At 35.5% G+C, this 26,627-nt stretch overlaps 1 protein-coding gene across 2 annotated transcripts in view; it reads left to right on the forward strand.

Moving 5' to 3' along the window:
- The window catches only part of NAA15 (N-alpha-acetyltransferase 15, NatA auxiliary subunit), a 79,057-nt gene that overhangs the window by 12,526 nt on the left and 39,904 nt on the right, over window positions 1-26,627 (forward strand). For both annotated transcript variants that reach the window (XM_014852331.3, XM_014852397.3), the window contains exons 2-5: window positions 19,793-19,877; window positions 22,142-22,246; window positions 24,536-24,693; window positions 25,505-25,639. In XM_014852331.3, coding sequence (XP_014707817.1) covers window positions 19,793-19,877; window positions 22,142-22,246; window positions 24,536-24,693; window positions 25,505-25,639 — 483 coding nt within the window. The remainder of the gene's footprint in view (window positions 1-19,792; window positions 19,878-22,141; window positions 22,247-24,535; window positions 24,694-25,504; window positions 25,640-26,627) is intronic.

A 26,627-nucleotide genomic window follows, 5' to 3' on the forward strand; every position in this document is an offset into this window, starting at 1 on the left:
AGTTTTATTGAATATTGTCCTATCCCTGGCATCAGAGTTCATGGCTTATAGCATTCTTGTAGCAGAGTTCTACTCATAGTAAGCAGGAATCCTAAATCTTACTTCAACTTTTCTTTTTTCAAGTGACATAATTTAATGCTGCAAAAAAAAGAAGAAGAAGAAGAAAGCTAAGATAAAATCTAGCACATTTTACAGTGCATTAACAGGGGTATAGTATCCAGAAAGCAGATGGTGATTGTCACCTTCAGTTCTGCTCCTAGTAAGACCATATCTGTAGTTTCAACTTGTGGCTCAAAACTTGGAGAGAGATAGACCAATGACTTTCTGATGCTGATACACTACAAAAATATTGGTGTAAATTTCCCACCGACCTTTCTTGTCTGTTTTATTCTGAGACTGTGTTCTTGTTACTTTCAAAATACTGAAATACCTTTTGTTTTGTGAAATACTAATGATAAATTTTTAAAAAATGATTTACTTAGAAAAATAAAAATTTAACAACTCTATTTAAATTATCCAATTTGTTTTTTTTGAAATTTTGGTAGTTTTAAAAAATAGACAGGTATGGGAACAATATTGTATCAACCTCAAGAGGGTGGCTCAGAGTGTCAAAGGACTTAAAACTTCCATGTAAGGAACAGCTAAAAGAGCAGAGGTGTTTAGCTTGAATAAGAAAACTGAATTCTTACAGAGCTAGAATCAGTAAACAGAAGTTAGAGGGAGCTAGAGTTTGGTTCAGGATATCTAAAAACATTTTAGTAAAGAATGAGCCGGCACCAGACATGAGCTCTGTGACCACTTGTACCAGATGACATTAAGGTCTCTCTGACTAGGAGATTCTATAAAATGGCCTTGATTTGTTAAGTCTTAATCTCAATTATCTTATTTTGTCATTTTTTTAATAGAAGGAAGACAAACTTATTTTTAAAAATAGTATAAAACTAGAAGGAGAAAAAGCATCTTAGAATTTGTTTTCATGGTTGTAGTAGTTCGCCAGAAATTGTATGGTGTGTAAAGGACAACATATGTATTGTCTTGTCTGCAAACGGAAGCTCTAACTAAAAGAATGTTAGGAAAGGGAGGATCAAGGTAGTTTTTCTGAGATTGTATGTTTTTTTCAAAAAACATTAAAAGAAATTAAAGTATAGTCTACCTGCAGTGCAATGTACAGGTCTTGAGTGTACTGTTCTATAAGTTTTGACAAATGCATATATGCATGCAACCTATACTCGAGATGTAGAACATTTTCATCATCTCAGAAAGACCCCTTACTCCCCTTGATTGTTTATTTTAATTAAGTTTCTGCTTTCATATTTCTCTATAATCAGTCAACTTGGGTTGAGTCTAAATATTGTAAGCTGTAACTGATATCATAGTGCTTTATTTAAACATTTTCATTGAGTACTCACTAAGGTCATTTATGTACATCTGCATTTAATTCTCACCTAAACCCTGCAAGGTTGTTCATATCCACATTTTACAGGTGACACAGTTGAGGCTCTAATACATTTAGTTCCAGGCCAATGATAACAAAGCTATTTATTAAGTGCTAAGATTTGAGCTCTAGACCAGTGTTGTCCAGTAGAATTTTTTGTGATGATGGAAGTGTTTCACATTGGAGTTTCCAGTATATTAGCTGCTAGTCACGTGTAGCTATTGAACACCTGAGATGTGGGTAGTGCACCTGAGCAGCTTTAGTGAAGAATTTTAAATTTTATTTAATATTAATTAATTAAAATGTTAAATAGCTGCAACTCTAGGCTGACTGACTCTTAAGGCTGTATGTAGCCCTTATCCATCCCTTTGTGTTCCACAGCAGTAGAACTACTAAAGTAGTTCCGATACACTGGCACTGTCAAGTGCCAGCCAGGCTCCTAGTAAGCTCTTAAATGCTTCTTGATTTGATTTTGGCATACCTAAGACTCATTTTCTTTTTAACTTTTTAATTAAAAGTGAAAAGATTCAAACATATGAAAATAAAGAGAATAATATGGTGAACCTGTCTCCTAGGTTTGACAATCACCAACTTTTGGTTCGTTCTTTTTCATCTGCGATCCCTATCCCCTGGGTTATTTTGAAGAAATCTCAGGCATCATTTCAACATGGCTAATTTTTAAAGCCAAGTTTTGCTTTTATCGTTTATCTTGATTTGAGGCTGCATTCCTTTTAATCAGTTTCGAAGAGTGAAATGTTTTTTGCTTTAGCTGAAGGAAAATGATGGAAAGGTATTTTTAATTCTCAAGAAAATTATGTAATCCTCATGCCAAATCTAAATTGGATGTATTTTATTTACATTTTTGTGTCGCTATCTTCTGTTGATGTAAATAGCCTAGTTTCTTTATTTGCCATGTTGAAGCTCCTACTTGTAAGGAAGTGTTTTTTTCTGTAACAGATTTTGGAAAATTTCTTTTTCCAAATGCATGATGCACTTTGTTTCTGCAAATGATCACCTTATGTAGTTGTTCTGAGTTTTTCACAGCTTGTCCAACTGTTCTGTTTATATAAGCAATCTACTGTTTTGGAGATTTCTTAACCTTTTTCATACTCTTATTAGAAATTACTTTTTCCAGGAAGATCAATGGAATGATTTTCAATATCATGACGAAGGTTCTGTTATTTAACATTGTGAGTTTCAGATGTTGTGATCTTGTGATACTATAGTGCATCCCTCAGCACTGCCATAGTGTTGATGGACCATGCCAGGCTATCTAAGGGTCCCTTTCTGGGATTCCTCTGGCACAGGTGCCTCAGGCTGTGTTCATTATCTAAAAAATCTCTTCCTTCTCTGTCGTTCAGTTTGGATAAATTTTATTCATCTATTTTCTAGTACACTGATTCTTTTCTCTTATCTTCGTTCTGGTATTGAGCCCAAACAGTGAGGGTTTTTTCCCCCCCGAAAAGTGTTGCAAAGTGTTCACTAATTGCTTCCTCCGGCGTTTTTATAATAGCTAACTTAAAGTCTTAACTTCATCTCTCTCATCTCTACAATGGTGTCTCTTGATTGTCTTTTCCCATACAAGTTGAGATTTTCCTGTTTCTTCATGTACCACATAATTTTGGATTTTATCCTGGCCTTTTTTTAAAAATTGAGACTATATTGTCTTATAACATTGTGTACATTTCAGGTGTATATTATTATTTTTCAGTTTCTGTATAGACTACATCATGTTATCACTAATAGACTAGTTTTTATCCATCACCATATATATGTGCCCCCTTACTTCTTTCACCCTACCCACTTCCCCTCTTGTAACCGCCAATCTGTTCTCCTTATCTGTGTGTTTATCTTCCACATATGAGTGAAATCATGTAGTATTTGTCTTTCTCTGACTTACTTTGCTTAGCATAATATCCTCAAGGTCCACCTATGTTGTTGCAAATAGCACGATTTTATCTGTTTTTTTAGGGCTGAGTAGTATTTCATTAAATATATACACACTGCATCTTTATCCATTCATCTGTTGATGGGCACTTGGGTTGCTTCCATGCTGGACATTTTGGATATTAGTTTATCAGACTCTGGGTCTTGTTTAAATCCTGTAGAGAATGTTAGGTTTTTTAAGCAAATCTGGTTAGGTTCAAGCTGCAAGTTCCAACTCATTCTGTGGGCTCTGGTTCTAATATCAGTTCAGTTTTCGGAATCTCTGTAGTCCTATTCAGATGCGTCCTACTCATGTGCCACCAAGTAGTTTGTCCGGGACTTGGACAGTGTATCTGTTAGTTCAGTTCTCAAAGTCTTTGGTGTTGTGAGTAGATACAAGCTTGTGCAGTTTCAGGGTGAACCCTAGAGTTCATAAACAGCTCTCTGGGGTTGCTTTCTCCAGTTCCTCCTTTTCTCTGATCTTCTTGATAACTTTCTGTTTCCCTGGGGCTCCTCTTTTCATCCTCTGGCTAGAAAGCTGAGGCTCTAGTTGTTTCGCTGTGCTATGCACTTTTGTGATTATACCTGTGTACAGGTTTATTGGTTTTATTGATCTTTTCAAAGAACCAGCTTTTGGTTTCACTGATTTCCTCTATTTTTCTTTTTTCTATTCCATTGATTCTGCTCTTTTTAATTTGTACATATTTTTCTGATTTCTTAAGGTGGAAGCTGAGGTGATAATTGGACACCTTTTATAGTAGAGACTTTTTTCTGACTTCTACAGTTCTCTCTTTTGTTGTTGCTTTTCAGTAATTGGATTGTGATGTGGCTCTGTTTTCTTGTGGGTTTTTTCCTATCTTTCTTTTAGTTTATTTTGCTCGGGATTTATTGAGATTCTTGGATCTGTTTAAAGTTTTCGTCAAATTTGCAATTTTTTTCTATTTTTCCCTCTTTGGTCTTTCTTTCCTCTCTTTCTGATACTCCTGTTACATGCATGTATTAGACCATTAAACCAGTTAATCTTGTTCCTCAGTTCGTTGAGTTTCAGTGTTCTCTCTCTCTGTGTCATTTTACTCTTTCAGCTTCTGTTTTGGATCGTTTCTATTTTAAGTTTTCAAGTTCACTGCAGCCACTTTAAGTTCTCTGCAGTGGTTTTATGTTCACTGCCCTGGCTTCAAATTCACTATTGTGTCTAATATTTTAAGCCCATATGATTAACTTTTCATTTTTGGTATTATATTTTTCTATTCTACGATATCTATAGTTTTAATAGTTTCCATTTCTCTATTGAGATTCCTGTTTGTTTTCTGATTGTGTCCATGTTTTCCTTTCAGTCCTTTAATATCATAATAGTAACTGTTTTAAAAATCTTTACTACTTTCATCATTATTATTTCTGAGTTTGTTTCCGTTGATTGATTTTTTTGCCTCCTATAAATCATGGGTGAGAACTTCCTGCTTCACATTTCTAGTAATTTTTGTTTTTTTATAATATTGAATATTATGGATACTGAGATCCATGAATGTCTAGATCTTGTTGTTTTTCTTAACAGAGTTTTGTTTTGGCAGACAGTTAATTTGTTGTGCATCAGCTTGTTCTTTTCGGGGCTTGTTTTTAAGCTTTAATAAAAATGGGTCTGGATTAGCCTTGCCAGCTCTGGTGGTCTAGAGATTAAGGTTTGGTGCTCTCACTGCTGTGGCCCTGTTTTGCTTCCCGATCAGGGAATCACACCACCTGTCTGTTGGTTGGTAATACTGTTGTGGTGGTTTGTTGCCCTGATGCTGAAAGCTATGCCGTTGGTATTTCAACTACCAGCAGGGTCACTCATGATGGACAGGTTTCACTGGAGCTTCCACACCTAGGAACAAGGACCTGGTCACCCACTTCTGAAAAAATTGGCCATGAAAACTCTGTGAATAGCAGTGGAGCATTCTCTGATACAGGTCTGGAAGGTGAGAGGGTGGTGCAAAAAGACCAGGCAGGGTTCTGCTCTGCTGTTCATAGGGTCACTAAGAGTCGGAATTGACTCTGGCAGTAACAACGAAGATTATCCTTATTCCTAAGCTATGCTTTTTCTGGGTCTCTGCTGATTCCTGGAGTGTTTCATGAAGTCTCTAACTAGATGTTTGGAACTCACATGTCTCCCAGCCATGTATCAGCACCAGTAAGTTGTTCAGCTCATGCTACTTGGTAGTTGTTCTTTGCCCAGCCTCAGCAGAATCACGCAGTGTACCTGCTCAGCTTAATATTTGACCAAAGATCTCCAGCAGATTTCTAAAGCTTCATCTCTGTACAGTTCTCTGTGGTACCCTGCCCCATAAATTCCAGCCATTCAAGCAGTTCCTAACTCAGATATCTGCTTAGATCAGTGAGACTGCCATACTGTTTGGGTTCCCCCTCCCTGTTCTATAGTCTGGGAAATGCCTTTAGGCAAAAAAAAGGATTTTCTTGGGATTTACCTTGTTTTTCTTCTGAGATCATAGTCCTGTGGTGGCTCTGGTCCAATAACTGAAAATAGTTGTTTCATATTTACTTACCAGTTTTATGCTTGGCAGGAGCATGATCTGGTGTCACTTATTCCTATACATTTGGAAGCAGGAGTCTCAGAGTGTATAGTGCCAGCATTTAACATGTGGGATTTTTTATCTACTGGGACAATTCATTTTGTGTTAATTATCCTATTTTGCTTTACTGTTTCTATAGCAAAGTGTTGATATTTTAAAATTTAACTGCTGGTGAAAGATAGTAATTGACCAAGTTTTAATATTTTTGAAACTGTGTATTGTGTTTAATTTTGCATTATCACGTGCCCATGTTATAGGCAAGAGGACAAATAGAGTACTGTGGCATTCATTCCATACCAAGGGAAATCCTCATTCACAATTCTGAAATTTCAAGAACTTCCCAATACAAGTTTCAGAGTGGAATTGGAGACTTGTATTTTTATTTAATTTGATGATTCTGTTGTGGAGAACATAATATGTCTGTTACCATGTCTTTTTATAAAACCTGTTTTCAATGAATTGAATATGAAACCTTTGTTCAAAGTATACTATATGTACTATTTTGCATCTCTCTTTCTCTAAATAAAAGTAAAGTAAGTTCTCTGAAAATTTATTTAAGCCTATGGGTTTGGTTAAGGCAGCATTAAGAATCTTCTCATGATACCTTCTCATGCAGTTTTGTAAAATGAATGGTAGTGATAATGTTGCATGGGATTTTTAAAAAGAAGCAGATAAGCCTATTTTTTCATTTTGTACATTTACACCTTTTGAATGGTTCAAAAAAGGACTCCTTATGATTATATCTTCTTTTATATTTTAAGACTGCTTTTATAAGTTTCCACTTAACTAGAAAGAACCTGTGTTAAAACTGAATTGTACAGGGGCTGGCCCCGTGGCCGAGTGGTTAAGTTCGCGCGCTCCGCTGCAGGCGGCCCAGTGTTTCGTTGGTTCGAATCCTGGGCGCGGACATGACACTGCTCATCAAACCACGCTGAGGCGGCATCCCACATACCACAACTAGAAGGACCCACAACCAAGAATATACAACTATGTACTGGGGGGCTTTGGGGAGAAAAAGGAAAAAATAAAATCTTTAAAAAAAAAAAAACTGAATTGTACATAGATCTGACCTTATGTTTGGGGGCAGGGAAATTGTTGAATGAAATATGATACACTCTTTCCTATTTTTCTTATTAACCTGATTTGTTACTAGAGTTTATCCTAGGGCAAGAGCATAAATTTTAAGGAAAATGTATGGGATAAGCTAAGTTGAACATTATTATTTTTTCCATTGAACTATGAGAATACTACTATCATTTGTAATGAGTGACCTGTTGTAGAAGTAGTGCTTTTAGGGAAAAAAAGAGATGGAGATCCATTTCTTTAAATACTCACTGATTCTTGATGGGGGAGAAATTCATTTTTAGCAGTTATTTGGAGGGGTATGCCTTTCTGAATTACTTTTACAGGTCACATTGACAGGAGGTAATTGGGTTAATGGCATGGAGTCTAATTTCAATATGGAAGACTGCCAGATTTCATTAATTGGGAACATAATCATTAGAAACTGAAACTTAATTACAGTTCTGAAGTGTGATAAAATAAGAAGCCAAGTACTATAGTATTATATCTCATTCAAAGAAAGTGGAGTTTGGTTTTTGATTTTCATTTTGTAAACTCAGTTATTGGGGAGATTTATGCTATTGATTAGTTATTCTGTGTGTGTTCATTTTTCTCATCTTATTTGGGGGATTTATCCAGTTTAATTATTTTGTTTATGTGTGTGCATTTTTCTTGCCTTATTTTTGGCATTTTATTGCCCATTTGATGATAATACCGAGTAAGTGAAACAAAAGGTGAGATAACAGTTGAATTTGTTCATTAGAAGATCTGTTAAAAGGTTAAAACTCTTGGCTTTCTTTGTTTCTTTGTTTCTTTCTTTTTTAAGATTAGCCCTGAGCTAACTGCTGCCAATCCTCCTCTTTTTGCTGAGGAAGACTGGCCCTGAGCTAACATCCGTGCCCATCTTCCTCTACTTTATATGTGTGACACCTACCACAGCATGGCTTGCCAAGCAGTGCCATGTCAGCACCCAGGATCTGAACCAGCGAGCGAACCCCAGGCCGCCAAAGCGGAACATGTGCACTTAACTGCTGTGCCACCGGGCCAGCCCCAAAACTCTTGGCTTTAATAACACTTATGTTAATAAAATTTAATAGAATTTCCCTATATGGTCGAAAGAGCTCTCAGCTGGGACTCAGAGGGGCTAGAGTATAGTTTAAATTTTGCCACTAACTAGCTATGTAATCTCTGGCAAATTGCTTGTTTTCTAAATCTTACCTGTACAATAGGGATTGAACCTTTTGTGCTTAGTTAACAGGAGTATATTGAAGATTAAATGAGATGTTAGTGTGAAGTCCTTTTGAAAAATGTGATGCTGTAAACCAAATAAGGTATTTCCATAAGACCAAGAGAAAAAAAACAAATCCTGTGTATTGTATACAAAATAAAGTCACATTGTGCATGTCAAGAATATCAATGTCTGTGATTTTTATTTGCTAGTTAGGAATTATATTTATACAGGTTCATATTTATACCACGGGATAGTAGACTCTTCTGTAGATTTTGGATTAAAACTTTGTTTTAAAAAATTAGAATGTTAGTAGCAGTTGTCTCTGTGATGGGAATATGAATTAAATTTTTTCTCTATTTCTCTCTCCCTCTCCCTCTCCCCCTCCCCCAAATTATATAACCCCTCTGGACCTCAGTTATTCATCTAAAATGGGGATAAAAAGTACCTATTTCAGGTGCTGGCCCCGTGGCCGAGTGGTTAAGTTCGCGCGCTCCGCTGCAGGCGGCCCAGTGTTTCGTTGGTTCGAATCCTGGGCGCGGACTTGGCACTGCTCATCAGACCATGCTGAGGCAGCGTCCCACATGCCACAACTAGAAGAACCCACAACGAAGAATACACAACTATGTACTGGGGGGCTTTGGGGAGAAAAAGGAAAAAATAAAATCTTTAAAAAAAAAAAAAGTACCTATTTCATACCATTGTTAGGATTAAGTTTCTCTATAAATTTATAGATATATCCATCTATACTCTCTAAAACTCTATAAAAATATAGTTTTCTCTATAAAGCACTTTTAGCACAGTCCTGGTACACAGTAAATGCTCAGGAAGTATTAGCTATTATTACTAAGTGTTTTACATGTCTTTTTCTGATGATTTATCTCCATGATATAAGGATTTTTTTTTGATAGTCAGCAAAGGACTTAAGATTACATAACTAATTTTATTGTCTGAAGTCATTGTTTGAAACCAGAGCTATTTGATTCCAAAGGCAGCCCTTTTCACTACTTGACTAGTTTCTTGAAGTGGATTTTCCCATTCATAGTGTTTCTGGTATGTAAAAATTACCTAGGAATATGATGCTAGAATTATGACACGGTGATGATGCATTATGATTTGTATATGGTCATGCATTACATGATGACATTTCAGTCAATGACATACTGCATGTATGACAGTGGTCCTATATGATTAGTATCATGAAGCCTAGCTCTGTAGTAGGCTATACCATCTAGGTGTGTGTAAGTACACTATGACATTTGCACAATGAAAAAATTGCCTAACAACACATTTCTCAGAACGTATGTGTTGTTAAGTGGTGCATGACTGTACTTTAATAGAGAAAACCTAGACTCCTTTTATATCATATTTACTGTATTGGCTTTGGTAAATTTAAGCCTTAGGTGTAAAAGCTATTTTTAATAAAGTAAATTAAAGGTGACTATTATTAAATTTTTGATGACTTACTACTGTTAATTCAGGTATGTTATTCAGGTATGTTATTAATTTTAGGTCTTCTTTTTCATCACTTTCACATATTTTTTGTAATCTCAGCTATTAGTAAATGCTGTTTACATTTTTCCTGTCTTTTGGTGAATATATGTTTGTATTTCTGTTGGGTATATACCCAAAATTGGAATTGCTGAGTCAATATATGTGTATGGTTAGTTTTATTAGATAGTGCCAAACAGTATTTTTTAGAAATCTGGTTTATTGAGGTATAATTTTTGTACCATGAAATCCCTTCTGCCAAACAATTGAACCAATTGGCTAACCAGTTTTCCCTCGTACCAGCAATGTATGAGAGAGTTCCAGTTGCTCCACAACTTCATCAGTTGATGTTATCTGATTTCATGATATTTCAATTTTGATGTAATTAAATACCTTTTGTGTGTTTATTGGCCATTTGGGTGTTTTTTTCCCAAGGCTCTTGCCCAATTTTTTTATTAGTATTTTATTGAGGTCATAATAGTCTATAACAGTGTGAAATTTCAGGCGTTCGCGATTATTTGTCAATCACCATATATATGTGCTCCTTTACCCCTTATGCCAACCTCACAACCACCTTCACCTCTGGTAATCACTAGTCTGTTCTCTTTGTCCATGTGTTTGTTTATTTTCCACATGAGTGAATTCACGTGGTGTTTGTCTTTCTCTGTCTGGCTTGTTTGACTTAACATAATAGCCTCAAGGTCCATCCATGTTGTTGCAAATGGGGTGATTTTGTCTTTCTTTAATGGCTGAATAGTATTGCATTGTATATATATATATACACACATACATACACCACATTTTTCTTTATCTGTTCATCAGTTGATGAGCACTTGGGTTGATTGCAGGTCTTGGCTATTGTGAGTAATGCTGCAATGAACATAGGCGTGCATAAGTCTTGTTGAATTGTTGATTTCAAGTTCTTTGGATAAATACCCAGTAGTGGGATAGGTGTGTCATATGGTATTTCTGTTTTTAATTTTTTGAGACATCTCTGTACTCATTCCCACAGTGGCTGTAGCAGTTTGCATTCCCACTAGCAGTGTATGAGGGTTCCCTTTTCTCCACATCCTCTCGAACATTTGTTATTTTTTGTCTTGGTAATTATAGCCATTCTAATAGGTATAGGGTGGTTATCTCATTGTAGTTTTGATTTGCCTTTCCCTAATGATTACTGATGTTGAACATCTTTTCACGTGCCTGTTGGCCATCTGTATATCTTCTTTGGAAAAATAATCTGTTCATATCCTCTGCCCATTTTTTGATTGCATGTTTGTTTTTTGTTGTTGAGTTGTGTGAGTGCTTCATATACTTTGGAGATTAACCCCTTGTTGGATTTATGATTTGCAAATATTTTCTCCCTCTTGGTGGGGTGTCTTTTCATTTTGTTCCTGGTTTCCTTTGCCTTACAGAAGTTCTTTTGTCTGATGTAGTCCCTTTTGTTTATTTTTTCTTTTGTTTCCCTTGCCCAAGTAGACATGGTATTCAAAAAGATGCTGCTAAGACCGACGTCAAAGAATGTACTGCTTATATTTTTTTCTAGGAGTTTTATGGTTTCATGTCTTACCTTTAAGTCTTTAATCATTTTGAGTTAATTTTTGTGCATGGTGTAAGATAATGGTCTGCTTTCATTCCTTTGCTCATGTGGCTGTCCAGTTTTCCAAAAAGCATTTATTGAAGAGACTTTCCTTTCTCCATTGTATATTCTTGGCTCCTTTGTCAAAGATGAGCTGTCTGTAGATGTATGGCTTTATTTCTGGGCTTTCAGTTCTGCTGCATTGATTTGTGTGTCTGTTTTTGTACCAGTACCATGCTGTTTTGATTACTATGGGTTCATAGTATATTTTGAAGTCAGGGATTGTGATGCTCCAGCTTTGTTCTTTTTTCTCAGGATTGCTTTAGCTGTTTGGGGTCTTTTGTTGCCCCATATGAATTTTAGGATTCTTTGTTCTACTTCCATGAAGAATGTCATTAGGATTCTGTGTAGGATTGCACTGAATCTGTAGATTGCTTTAGATAACATGAACATTTTAACTACGTGTATTCTTCCAATTCATGTGCATGGAATATCTTTACGTTTCTTTATGGCATCGTCAGTTTCTTTCAATAACATCGTACTTTTCATTGTATATTCCTAGATATTTTATTCCTTTTGTTGCTCTTCTAAATGGGATTGTATTCTTGAATTCTCTTTCTGTTAGTTCATTCTCAGAGTATAGAAATGCAACTGATTTTTGTAAGTTGATTTTGTACCCTGCAACTTTGCTGTAGTGGATGATTATTTCTAATAGTTTTCTGATGTATTCTTTAGGGTTTTCTATATATAGAATCATGTCATCTGCAAACAGTAAGCGTTTCACTTCTTCCTTACCGATTTGGATAACTTTTACCTCTTTTTGTTGCCTAATTGCTTTGGCCCAAACCTCCGGTACTATGTTGAATAAGAGTGGGCACCCTTGTCTTGTTCCTCTTTTCACAGGGATGGCTTTCAGTTTTTCACCATTAAATAGGATGTTGGCTGTGGGTTTGTCTAAACAGCCTTTATTATGTTGAGGTACTTTCCTTCTATACTCATTTTATTGAGAGTTTTATTGTAAAAGGATGTTGAATTTTGTCAAATACTTTCTCTGTGTCTGTTGAGATGATCTTGTGACTTTTATTCCTCATTTTGTTGATGTGCTGTATCATGTTGATTGATTTGCAGATGTTGAACCATCCCTGCATCCTTGGTATAAATCCCACTTGATCATGGTGTATAATCCTTTTAATGTATTGCTGTATTTGGTTTGCTAATATTTTGTTGAGGATTTTTGCACCTATGTTCATCAGTGATACTGGCCTGTAGTTTTCCTTCTTTGTGTTGTCCTTGTCTGACTTTGGTATTAGGATGATATTGGCCTTGTAAAATGTGTTAGGAAATGTTCTGCCATCTTCAGTTTTTTGGAATAGTTTGAGAAGGATAGATATTAAATCTTGTTTGACTGTTTGGTAGAATTCTTCAGAGAAGCCATCTGGTCCTGGATTTTTATTTTTTGGGAGGTTTTTGGTTACTGTTTCAATCTCTTTACTTGTGATTGGTCTATTCAGATACTCTATTTTTTATTCGCTCAGTTTTGGGAGGTTGTATGAGTCTAAGAATTTATCCCATTTCTTCTAGATTGTCCAATTTGTTGGCATATAGTTTTTCATAGAATTCTCATAATCCTTTGTATTTCCGTGGTATTCATTGTAATTTCTCCTCTTTCATTTCTAATTTTATTTGAGCTTTTTTCTTTTTTTCTTAGTGCGCCTGGCTAAGGATTGTCAATTTTGTTTATCTTCTCAAAGAACCAGCTCTTAGTTTCATTGATCTTTTCTCCTGTTCTTTTTGGCTTCACTTTCATTTATTTCTGCTCTATTTTTAATGTCTTCTTTCCTGTTTTGTGAAGAAGATTGGCCCTGAGCTAACATCTGTTGCCAATCCTCCTCTTTTTGTTTGAGGAGGATTGTCACTGAGCTAACATCTGTGCCAGTCTTTCTGTATTTTATGTGGGATGCTGCCATAGTGTGGCTTGAAGAGCAGTGTCAGCTCTGCGTCCAGGATCTGAATCTGAACCCCAGGCTGCTGAAGCGGAGTGCACAAACTTAACCACTTTGCCTCCGGGCTGGCCCCACTGCTCTAATTTTATTATTCCCCTCCTGCTGACTTTGGGCTTTGTTTGTTCTTCTTTTTCTAGTTTTATTAGGTGTAGTTTAAGATTATTTACTTGAGATTTTTCATCATGTTTATGGTGGGCCTCTGTTGCTATGAATTTCCCTATTAAGAACTGCTTTTGCTTCATCTCATGTTAGTTGGTATGATGTATTTTCATTTGTCTCTAGATATTTTTTGATTTCTTTAATTTTTTCATGATCCATTGGTTGATCAGTAGCATGTTGTTTAGTCTCCATGTATTTGTGACTTTCCCAGATTTTTTCTTGTAGTTTATGTCTAGTTTCATTGCGTTATGGTTGGAAAAGATGTTTGATACGATTTCAGTCTTCTTAAATTTATTGAGGCTTGCCTTGTTTCCCAGCATGTGATCTATCTTTAAGAATGTTCTGTGTGCACCTGAGAAGAATGTGTATTCTTCTGTTTTTGGATAGACTGTTCTATATGTATCTATTAAGTCCATCTGGTCTGTTTTTTTTCATTTAATTCCACTGTTTTCTTGTTGATTTTCTGTCTGGATGATCTGTCCATTGATGTAAGTGGGATATTGAGGTCCCCTACTATTATTGTGTTGCTGTTAATTTCTCCTTTTAGGTCTGTTAATAGTTGCTTTATGTACTTTGGTATTCATGTGTTAGGTGCATTTATATTTACAGGCGTTTTTATGTCCTCTTGATGGAGTATCCCTTTTGTCATTATATACTGCCCTTCTTTGTCTCTCATTTCCTTTTTTATCTTGAAGTCTGCTTTGTCTCATATAAGTATGGCAGCACCTGCTTTCTTGTGTTTGCCATTAGCTTGGAGTATCGTCTTCCATCCCTTCACTCGGAGCCTGTGTTTGTCTTTAGAGCTGAGATGTGTTTCCTGGATGCAGCATATTGTTGGGTCTTGTTTTTTAATCCATCCAGCTACTCTGTCTCTTTTGATTGGAGAATTCAATTCATTTACTTTTAGAGTGATTATTGCTATATGAGGGCCTAATACTCCCATTTTATCTCTTGTTTTCTGGTTGTTCTGTGTTTGCCTTGTTTCTCATCCCATGTATTTCCAACTGTCAATTCAGTTTGGTGATTCTCTATAATGCTTTTCTATTTTCTCTTTATTTATCAATTGTGTCTCTGTTCTTATTTCCTGTTTAGTGGTTACTGTGAGGTTTGTATAAAACATCGCATAGATGAGAGATTCTGTTTTCTTATAGTCTCTTATCTCCTTAGCCTAATCAGGTTCTATCCCTTTCCTGTTCCCCCTGTAAGTTATTGTTGTCAGAACTTATTCCGATTTGTGTTGCGAGTTTGTGATTAAAATGAAGTGATTATGGGGCTGGCCCTGTGGCCTAGTGGTTAAGTTTGTGAGCTCTGCTTCGGCAGCCCAGGGTCTCACCAGTTCAGATCCTGGTCGCAGACATGGCACTGCTCATCAAGCCATGCTGAGGTGGCATCCCACATGCCACAACTGGAAGGACCCACAACTAAAAATATACAACTATGTACCAGGGGGCTTTGGGGAGAAGAAGGAAAAATAAAATCTTTAAGATGAAGTGATTAGTTTTACTAGTTTATGCCTTGGAGAAGTTCTTTTTACTGATGTAATTAGGAGTTCTCTTAACTTCATTTACATGTAATTCCAGCTTCTTCCCCAGGTTTGGGAAGTTCTCAGCTATTATTTCTTTGGACAAGCTCTCTGCTCCTTTCTCCCTCTCTTCTCCTTCTGGAATACCTATATTCCTTATGTTGCATTTCTTAATTGAGTCAGATATTTCTTGGAGAATTTTGTCATTTCTTTTTAATCTTAGTTCTCTCTCTTTCTGTACCTGAAGTGTTTCTGTATTTCTGTCCTTTAAATTACTATTCTGCCCTTCACAATATCAGCTCTGTCTTTTAAAGATTCTAGATTTTTTTTCATTTCATTCATTGTGTTCTTTGTCTCCGACATTTCTGACTGCTGCTTTTTTAATGGTTTCAGTCTCTTTTGTGAAGAATTCCCACTTCTCATTCATTTTATTCCTTAGTTCATTCAACTGTCTTTCTGAGTTTTCTTGTAACTCGTTGACTTTCTTTATGATAACTATTTTGAATTCTCTTATCATTTAGATTGCAAATTTCTGTGACTTTAGGCTTGATCTCTGCATAGTTGTCATTTTCTTTCTGGTCTGGAGTGTTAGTGTATTTCTTCATGCTCTTTGATGGGCTGGAACTTGGCCATCGTATAGTGGTAGTATCTGGTTGCAGATTCCACCTGCTGTCACTGGGATGGGGGGCAGGAACTGTGTTTTCTGAGCCCAGTGCTACTCCTGGCAGTTCTGCCTGTCTGTTGGAAGTTGTGCTGATAGGGCTTTCTGCATCTGGCCACTGCTGCTTTGCACATGTAGGTGCAGTGCTCTGGCTGGGATCCCCTCTCCTGTCTGACTTTCAACCTGATGCACCAGGTGGGATAGGGGAGAGGGGGTGCCTTCTTCCCTGCCCCTCTGCTCCCATTCTGCATTCCCTGGCTGCCTACCTGGACTGCTCTGCTTGGTGGGGACACCCCTCTGGTGACTTAGCCACTTTGGTGTGAAGCGTTCCTTTAGAGGGCTGCTTTTTCCCCCCTTCTCCTCTCAGACTCATGTGCTGGTGGCTACGTGAGGTCCTGCATCCTAGATCACTGCCACTGGGGGTGGGGGTCTGCTTACCTCCTTCCACTGCCTCCTGGGGGGTCCAGCAGCCCCACCTTCAGATGTATGGCTGCAGGCATCTGTTGTGTTGTGTGAATGTCCTCTGTTGGTTACTGAATCTCATTTTCATCATATCTTGGCAGGGAGAGCCTAGGGGAACAGCTCACTTGCCATGATGCTGATGTCACTCCTCTTGCCCAATTTTTTAATGAACTGTCTGTCTTATTGACTTACACGAGTTCTTTATGTATTCTGGATGTAAGATCTTTGTTGGATGTATTTATTGCAGATATCTTCTCTCACTTGCCTTTCTTTTTTTAACACTAACTTGAATATTTAGAATTTCCTGGTTAAGAGATCTTGTCTAGCCAACATTATGAAGATATTTTAAAATATTTTCTTCTAAATGTTTTATTGTTTTACCTTTCACGTTTAGATCTGTGATGGTTTTAGAATTTATTTTTATGTCATAAGACGGGTCATTGTAGCTCTGTTAATTTATTTTTTCTAATTGTTTTTCTTTTCATATTTCAGGCTGAGTAGTTTCTATTGCTGTGTCTTTTGGTTCTCTGATCCTTTTGCACTGTCATAATTGCTATAATCTTATCTGATGAAGTTTTCTTGATAGATACTGTATTTTTCACCTCTAGAAGTGCTGTTTGATTCTTTTCTATATATTCCATTTCTCTTCATATGTTTGTATTTTCTTTAAATTCTTGAGCATATTTAAAATACTTTTTTTCTAAGAGTCGCACTTGAGCTAACATGTGTTATGAATCTTCTTTTCATTTTTTTTTGTTCTTCCCAAAGCCCCCCAGTACATACTTGTATGTTCTAGTTGTAGGTCCTTTGGTTGTGCTGTGTGGGATGCCACCTCAGCATGGCTTGATGAGTGGTGCCATGCCCATGTCCAGGATCTGAACCAGTGAAACCCTGGACTGCCAAAATGGAGCACATGACTGTAACCACTCGGCCACAGGGATGGCCCCTAAAATAGTTGTTTTGATACCCTTTTCTCATGATTCCGTCATTTCTCTTTTATTTCTTTTGGGTGTGTGTCATGTTTTCTTGCTTCTTAGCTCATCTTGGAATTTTTTAGTGCATGTTGGGCCTTATGAATTTTATTGTTTTACTGGATTTAATTATCTTTAAAGAGTGTTGGACTTTGTTATAACAGGCAGTGAAGGTACTTGTGTATCAGTCTAGGGCTTTGTTAGGGTGGGTCTACAGTACACTTACTCTAGGGCTAGCTTTAGTCTACTATTGAATAGACCTTTTTGCAGTATTTACTGAATTATACAGCTGTTCCTTTTCTTTCTAGCTACTCGGAACTCTCAGTGCCTTGTGAGCCCTGAGAATTGTTGAATTTACTGCTTTCTGGTCATACTTTGTTTGGCCTCATGAAGTTTCACCCTACATCTGCAAGGCTTAGTACTTAGTTTTCAGCATGGAGACCCCATGCAGATTTTTGGATCTTTCTCTGAATACTTCCATCATTCTTTGTCCTATGTCTTGCAGAGTACCTCAGCCTCATTGAACTTGAATCTTTGTCTCGTCAACTCTGGGCTATTGTGTTCTGCTTAGGATCCTTTTCCCTGTGCTGTGATCTATAAAGCAATGGCATTTCTAGAGCTCATTGTCTTTTCCATCTCTTATGGTTCACAATTCTGTGCTGCCTGTTGTCCAATGTCTGACCACAGTTGTTTCATTAATTTTTTCTAGGTTTATTGTTTGTGGTAGAAGGGCTCTCCCCTCCCACTTATCCCCCAGATCACTCTGCCTTCTGAGTGCATGTTTGATTGCAGGAGAGGCAGAGAGTTAGGAAGCTATTGCAGAGAAACTGGGACTGATGGGAGCTACTAGAGGATGCAAGTATGAGGGGAGGAAAGCACCAAGGATGGTTAGCTTTTTCACTTCATCATCTGGTTGCATGAGTTGAGGGGAGTGCATCTACTAAGGTGGTGAAGACTTGGGGAAGAAATCAGTTGTGTTTTAGATATGTAAGGTTTGAGATGTGAAACAGCAAAGTGGGGTTGGTGAGTATGTAGTTGGTTATAGAACAGCTCTGTAGGTGGCTGTAGCATTGAGCTTAAGCAGTTGATTTCTTGATGCTAAATGTAAAATTTTATGTTTCATTGTTTTGTTTCTACACATTTTTATACTATGGTTTAGTTAATATTTGCATTAACTATCACTCCCAATTTTGAATATATTGTTTCAAAAGTTGTGAGTAAAATTTGTTTCAATTTATGACAGTGAATTCTGGCATAGATTATCTTTTAGATGCAGGGGTTTTTTTTCTGTCACAAATAGAACACTTCAGAAAACAATTGTTATTGTGAGAGCACATGTTGATACCTAAAATTAAATAGCACTAAAAGATTTATTATGAAAAGAATGCCACCCCCGTTCCCACTCCAGAATCAAATATCCTCAGTCCTTCTAGCCATTATCTTTGGTATTTGCTTTCTTGTTGCCTAATAATATGTCAGTATTGCTTGATACATGACTTTTAGACATTTGTTGACTTCTGGATATAAAAAATGAGGACTTAGAACTTCATCATTGACACATTTGCCCATTTTCCTTTTGCTCATTCCCCTCATCATAGTTAATATCACAATTTTTTTATAAACCAGCACTGAATAATTACCTTTTTATAATTACGCATGTATTGTTCCCTGTTAAGTGAAATATTACACTAAAACCACACTTCCAGTCTTATACTAGCCTTTATTTCCCCTGGAGTTAATGCATATTTTATTTATTCTGTTGCCTGGTTTTCTGTAGATCTATTGCTCATTTTCCCCAGATGTACGTGTATTTCTCTCATGTGTTTATAAATAATACTTTTCCATATTCTGAAGTATGCCAGTTCTGTTTTTGCCCTTGCTGGAAACCTATTGCATGGTGGCCTTTGGCTTCCTGTTTCATTTTGGAGTGTTTGTTCTATAGTTCTTCTTTTCTGCATTAGATTGTTTGTTTACTAAGTCTCATGTTTGTCTTTTTAAATTTGTTTTGATTCCTTTAATATCTTCCTAAGAAAGACTACATAGAGATAAAATTTTAGCTGTCTGAGAAGCCCTAAATTTCATTTTACTCACAGACTTGATTGATGCTTTGGCTAGGTATTGAATTCTAGGTTGAAACTTAATTTCACTCTGAATTTTAAAGGCTGTGTTGTTTTCTAGCTTTCAGCAATAATCCATTATTACTTTGAAAAAAAGTTCAGTGTCATTTTGATTACACATCCTTTGTATATGACTTGTGTTTTGCCCCCTCTCTGGAAGTTTTTAAGAACTTTTTATTTCCAGGCTTTGAAACTTCATCATGATGTCTATAGTGTAGTTCCTTTTTTTTCCTTTGTTATTTTGCATGCATTTAATTTTCTTTTCCGGCTTTAGAGACTACTTTCCTTTGGTAAAAAAGAAAATGTTATTTTAAAATATAATTTCTACCCCATTATTATTTTCAGTTTTCACTTTCTTTAACACTTGTTGGACCTGGAGTGAGCTAACGATTTTCTTCCTTTTCCTAATTTATAGTCGTCCCTTTGTCTTTCTTTTACTGTCTGTATTCAAACCTTCTGTATTTTTTTTTTTTTTTACTGGCATTTTATTGGGATTTAGGAGAGTATGGAAATAACGCTGGCTCATTCTGTTGGATTTAACAGAATCAAAAATTTAGCATTGAATTTAAAATTGTTTGCATTTCTTGCTAAAATCAGTTTCTTTTGTTTTGACAGAGATGTTATGAACATAAACAGTATAGAAACGGATTGAAATTCTGTAAACAAATCCTCTCTAATCCCAAATTTGCAGAGCATGGAGGTAAGTGTAAATACTGTACCCATACTTGTAAGTATAAGTAGATAAGGCTTTGCTTACTTGTCTGGCTTTACTTATTTGTGTTCTATTACTCCTAGCTGTCTTAAATATTTTCCAGAGAGAAGGGACCTTCTTATTCCTGACTCCTGTAAGAAGATACTTAAACCGTATTTTGAATTTAATGTCAAGAGAATGATAACACATTCTACTTGAGTTCTCATTTATTCCCATTTTGAATATTGATGCTATAAGAAAGGGAGAAGAACCTAGTAGGACAAGTATACTTATTTAAGTTAATAAAGAAGTTTAAGATGTTATAAGAAAAATTTGCTTTAGAACTTTGGTTGAGCTGGAGAAATTCTTTATAATAAGCTTATTTAGAAAGTGCCCATTTGGTCCTTTGCTCACAAAGCAGCATGTTTTATTTAGCATTGTATCTTAATTAGTTTTTCAAGACAGTCATGTTTAAGATGTGATTTGGGGGCTGGCCCCGTGGCCGAGTGGTTGAGTTCACACGCTCCTCTTCGCGGCACAGGGTTGTGCTAATTCAGATCCTGGGCGTGGACATGGCACTGCTCATCAGGTCACGTTGGGGCAGCGTCCCATGTGGCACAACCAGAGGCACTCAAAACTAGAATATGCAACTACGTAGTGGGGGGCTTTAAGGAGGAGGAGAAAAAAGAAATTATTGGCAACAGATGTTAGTGCAGGCGCCAATCTTTTAACCAAAAAAAAAAGATGTGATTTGTATATTGCGATATTCTGAAAGTTTACATAGCTCTTGCCTGTGTGAGGGTAGAAGATTGGATGGTGAGATGTTTTGGGGAAATGGGAGAGTGTGTAGCTAAACTTGAGAAGAGGCAAAAGAAAAATAAGTTTTCACAGGTCTGATTTGTACTCTTAGGAAGCATTGCTATTTGGTAATTAATTTGATAATATTCTCTTAGTATTGAAGAGGAAAAGAGTAATAGTTCTCTATTAGCTTTCTTTATTCTTGCATACTTTCACCATAATAATACCATTTTTTGGAAATGGCAAACAGTGGGAATAAAAGTATCCAAATCTCTCTCTTTTTTCTTCCTTGCTAAAGAATATTTCTTTTTGCTGGCCAGCTGGATATTAGATTGTTTTATATTTATTTCTAAACTATGCATATTGGTAATGTAATCATAGAGTTTCAGTGCAGCAGAGTACCAATTTTCCTTGTTTGTAAAATGCTGTTTCCCTCATATTTTAACATATCTGAAATCAGGTTGTATATGAAGTGTCATAATTGAAAATATTTTTTTAACAGTATATAAAATGATTGATTGCCTTAAACTTAATGGGAACCCAGGGTTTTGTTAATTTAGACACTTTAAGATGTTGGATAAAACCTGAAAGAATAGATGTTACGTTTGATAACAAAGGGCTACTTTCTACAGTGGCTTGCTAATTTGGCCACTTCCAAACATATTTCTTTTGTTTACTTCCTTTTTCTTTAAATTTATACATGATTTGTAATGATTTGTACAATTCCATTTCTTTGTCTGTGTTTTCCTATAGTAGCTGGCTCTTCCTCAGGATAGTGTCGTCACCCCTTATCTTTTATTCCTAGTTAATTTTTCTATAAACTCTAAATTGTAATCCTGAAAGTTAGGCAGAGAAATCATAATGAATATTTCTTATTCCTTTATGCTTCATATGTTATAAAATTAGAAATCTTTTTTCTTTTTCTGAAAACTTGTTGATTGCGAAAGACAGCTTTCTGACATCATCTTTTCCTTATATCTTTAATAGTAATCCCAAAGAATCATTTAAAAATAAATACATTTATGGAAATCAGAAATGTAGATAGTAGTTATGTGTATGTTTTAATCATTGAACAGTGAATTTAATCTTTATGTAATTGGGTTTACAGAAATAAAGTCCATTTCAAGATAAAGTTATTCACACTTTAAAGGAGTGATTAAATAAGGTCATCCCACAGAATTCCCCTGAAGAACAGTAATAGAGTCATTGTATCTTGTTAGCATATGAATTACCAGATATTGATGCATTTTTGTATCTTTGTATCTAAAAACAAATAGGCCTAGAAATGTGTATTTACTTGGTTTGTCAGTTTTTAAAATATTTTAATTCTGTACAAACCTAGAAAATTTCCCAGTAACCTTGAAGTTTAAAATTTTTAGGATAATGTAACATTTGTTTTTGAGGTTATGGTTATGTTTTTTGTTGTTAATTATTTTTAGTGTTTAATTCCTTTCTTCTTTTTTTTTTTTAAATAGAAACTCTGGCTATGAAAGGATTAACATTAAACTGTTTGGGAAAAAAGGAAGAAGCTTATGAATTGGTTCGTAGAGGTTTGAGAAATGACTTGAAGAGTCATGTGTGTATCCTTTTTGAGATATTTAAGGATTGGATTGTGATGTCTTGAGCTAAGACAGCAGTTTGGGAGTCAGAAGTTTTAGATCCCTCTTACCATATAACTGCAGAGGAGATGATTCTTTTCTTAAATTGAATAATAACAACTGCCTTCATTCAGGGAACATTTTTATATACCTGCTGTGTTCTAACAGTATGTCTATTCACAGATAAATGAGATTTACCTTTTAAAATATCTAGGAAAGCTCTTCCCACGCTTAAAAAGAAAAGAAGCTCCCTGCACATTTCATCATGATCATAAATTTAGGGAAGGATATATTTATTATAAGGAATATTAGAGAGACAGTATAGTGTACTGATAATAGCACAGGATTTGGAGTGTGCTTCACTTAGGTTAGAATCCCAGCTCACTGTCTTTCTAACTGTGATCTTAGGGCACAGTGTCCTCATGTGTAAAATGGGGATAGTCCTACCCACCTCATGGTGGCGTTGCGAAGATTTCCTCATAATGCTAAGTACTATACTAGATAAATTTTGTTAAGGAAAGTGTGAGGGTAGGAGCAAGTACAACTGCCTGAGGGAAGATTGAGAAAAAATTGTGGGTTGCTATTATTTAAATAGTTTTCAAACAAATATTTCTTTATCTATTTTGTGGGCTAACACAATTTTAAGTGTTGAAATACTTGGTAAATTTTCAAGTGTTTGCCAGGCCCCTGGCATAGTGTAGACTAAGAAAAGGTATGGATTTTGCTCTCAAGGAACTTACAGTCTGGTTGAAGGAAGATACTTATTAGAAGCATATACAGAACACTTTGAAATGTTACATAAATGTTAGAGCTTGTTCAAAAATTATCACTAATCCAGTGAAGCAAGAGTGAGTGAGTTGGGAGTAACTGAAACTAGAAAGGTAGGCAAAGGATTGTTTATTAAGACTATTGTAGATATCTTTTCATCGTATTTAATGATTGATTAGTGTTCTCTACGTATTTGCCATGATTTATGTAATTGGATTTCTCTTGATGGAGGTGAATTTCTTTAAATTTTTGGCGATGTTAAACTCCCTGAAGATAGATTTTTACGAGGTGAAGATTAGAGGGAGTTGAAAGGAGTTGCAGTGCCCTAGAGAGGTAATCAGGTCCTGAAATAGTAGGATATTGGTGATTGCAAAGGGGAGGGAGGGGAAGGTAGGTAATGGGCCAGATTATGAAGGGTAGTGTGTTTCAGGCTTGTTAAAACCATTTTCCAGGCAACTGAGAAGGTTTTATTAAGCTTTATTTTGTCATTTATATTATGAAAACAAAGATTATTTTTCAAATAAAATTTATAATATCAAATGTGTATTTTCAGTTATACATACTATCCTACACATTCTGTGTTTTACTGACTCTTTTGAGGATCCCTGGTGTAAGAGTTATTAGTTTGGAAGTTTGAATTTGATCTGAGAGAGAAACATTGTAAGTTTCGGGAAAGGGAAGTGGATTTTTTTCTTTTGATTATGTGTGTTTTAGAAAGGTTACTGTGGCAGGAGAAATTAAAAGCAGAGACTGAAGGTAGGAGGATGGGTGACTATCGCAGTAATCAAGATCTGAAGTGAAAAGGACCTGTATTAGGGTGGTGGAATTATTTATGTATTTTCCTCCTTTATAGCATTTTTGTTTTTGTTTTTTACAACTACTGTAATTTTGCTTTCTTATCTGTGTCCCTTACTAGACTATATTCTCTGAATGCAGGAGACTGTCCATTTTGGTCACCTATACCCTAATTATTAAGAAATTTTTTGTTAAATGAGTCTATGTTTTTACTTTTTGTGTGGTTGATTTTTAGGAACTTTGTATTGCACTAAAAGTTCTGTCCTGTGGACCTTGTTAGCTAAAGAAAAGAAAATATACATGACTTAAAATAATTATATGTCATAGATGCCCATTCCCTCTTTTTTCTTTGAAAAATATAGGTAATTCCTAATGTGTTTTGTGCCAGCGAGTGAACGCTTTATTGCATTTAGTTACCAAACTACTATGCTTTGCTGTATAGGCTTTCTATTTACATTTTATAATTGAAGAAACATAATGAGACTAAATAACTTGTCCAAGGTCACAGAGCTAATAAGGCAGGCCAGACCTATTTTTTTTTTCTGGCTCAAAAAGCTGTGCTGTTTTCGACTGTATTAAACTACCTTCTATATTTATAGTCTCTCCTTCTTTTTAAGCTTGTAATTTTATAAACAGCTAAAGTCTCCGAGTTTCCTGGGGAATATTATTTCTTGACTTGTAGGTTGTATCCTTAACTAAATCCTTTAGGTTGGCATGTTTATGGCCTTCTCCAGAGGTCAGACAAGAAATACGATGAAGCCATTAAATGTTACAGAAATGCGCTAAAATGGGATAAAGACAATCTTCAAATCTTAAGGGACCTTTCTTTACTACAGATTCAAATGCGAGATCTTGAGGGTTACAGGGTAAGTAAAATAGAGAATTTTTTTATACTAAGGGGAAAGTATTTTTAAAATACTTAAAACTTTTGAGTACTTTCTAATAACAAAATTTTCCATTTTTTAAAAAGAATTTAATTGAATCTTACCCCCTTGCCCCAATAGTGATTGTGTTTATGACTGGACTCATCATATTTTAAAAATAAATTGTTTTACTGTGAGGCAGAGTTGGATTACTGTATAGGATTGAGTTAATTCAATATAAATTAACATTAATATTTCTCAAATAGGCAATCCTTTGTCTGTTATTAACATGTAAATACAACCTTTACTTCTCACATTTTTCTAGAAAGCAAATTATTTTGTTTCTTTTTACCTCCATTGAGACTAATTGTAGCTATATTTTAATCCTTAAATCAGTCTATTAAATCAGATCTATTTAGTTCTTCTTTTTCTTTTTTTTCCATGTCATACGTGCTGAGTTGTTTTCTGAAGATCTTAACTCAGGCACTGTATTTTTAAAAATTTTTTCCGTTATACTGTCTTTTCCATTTGGTCTCTCAGAGTAAGTAGATCAGGAAATAATAAAGGGTGCTTGGTCTTAACTTTTGAAAGAAGGACAAGATTGCCTTGGAGGCTTCATTGTGCTTCTTAACAAGTATTTTTTTGGTTCTATAAAGCTGCACAATATGGATGTTTGAAACTATTTTCTATTATTATTCCCAGCACTGGGTTGCAAATTGCTTAGTGTTGTGGGTAAATTAATATTCTTTTTAAGAAGCATTTGCTTTCACTGTAAACCTAAAACCTAAAAAAAGGTGATCTTTTCCCCTTAAAGGAAACGAGATATCAATTACTTCAGCTTCGACCTGCGCAGAGAGCATCATGGATTGGTTATGCTATTGCTTATCATTTATTAGAAGATTATGAAATGGCAGCAAAGATTTTAGAAGAATTTAGGAAAACACAACAGGTAACAACCAGAAGCCAGACCTAGTAAACTAAGTCTGATTCTAAGTATAACTAAAAGAAAAAAGTGTACATAGACTTGCTTACCTTTTATTTTAAAATAGTTTCAAATTTACAGAAAAGTTGCAAAAATAGTACAAAGAACTCCATATAAGAGTTCACTCACATTAACTAGTTAATATTTGACACATTTACTGTACAACTTCTATATTTGCTTATCTATTTAAATTTTCTTCCTGAAATATTTGGGGGTAATTACAGATGCCATATTCTTTTACTCCTAAATACTTCAATCTGATATTTCCTAAGAATAACTCTCTAGTCATCAACTCTATAGATAGTACATAGATTATCAAAAAATTAGGAAATTGAACATTGATATATTATTATCTAATCCACAGCCCATATTCAAAATTGACTAATTATTCTACGTATATCCTTTCTAGAATTTTTTTTTCCTGTTTCAGGATCCAGTTTAGTTATACTTTGCATTTAGTTATCATTTCTCCAGTCTCTTTTAATCTGGAAGTTTCGAAGACTTCCTTTGTACTTCATGACATTGATATTTTTGAAGAGTATAGATAGAACAGTGCTTTTATAGAATATCCATCAATTTGGATTTGTTCGATGTTTCCTCATTATTAGATATAGTTATGCGTTTTTGGCAGGAAACCACAGAAGTGATGTTGAGCCCTACTCAGTTCATCATATTAAGAGGCACATGATGTCTGACTGTTCCATTTGATTACTTGGTTAAAGAGGTGTCTGCCAGGTTTCTTCACTATGAACTAATTTTTCTCTCTTTTTATTTAATAAACATTTTGAGACTTTATGAATAGCCTGTTCCTCAGTAAACTTTCATCACTAGTTTTAGCATTCATTGATTATGATTCTTGCCTGAATCAGCTATTTCTATGATAGTTGCAGGATGGTGATTCTCTAGTGCTCTTATTCCTTCTAGATTTATTATTTGACATTCTACTGTAAGAGCT

Source organism: Equus asinus, chromosome 3 (assembly GCF_041296235.1).
Source record: "Equus asinus isolate D_3611 breed Donkey chromosome 3, EquAss-T2T_v2, whole genome shotgun sequence".
NCBI classification, from domain to species: domain Eukaryota; kingdom Metazoa; phylum Chordata; class Mammalia; order Perissodactyla; family Equidae; genus Equus; species Equus asinus.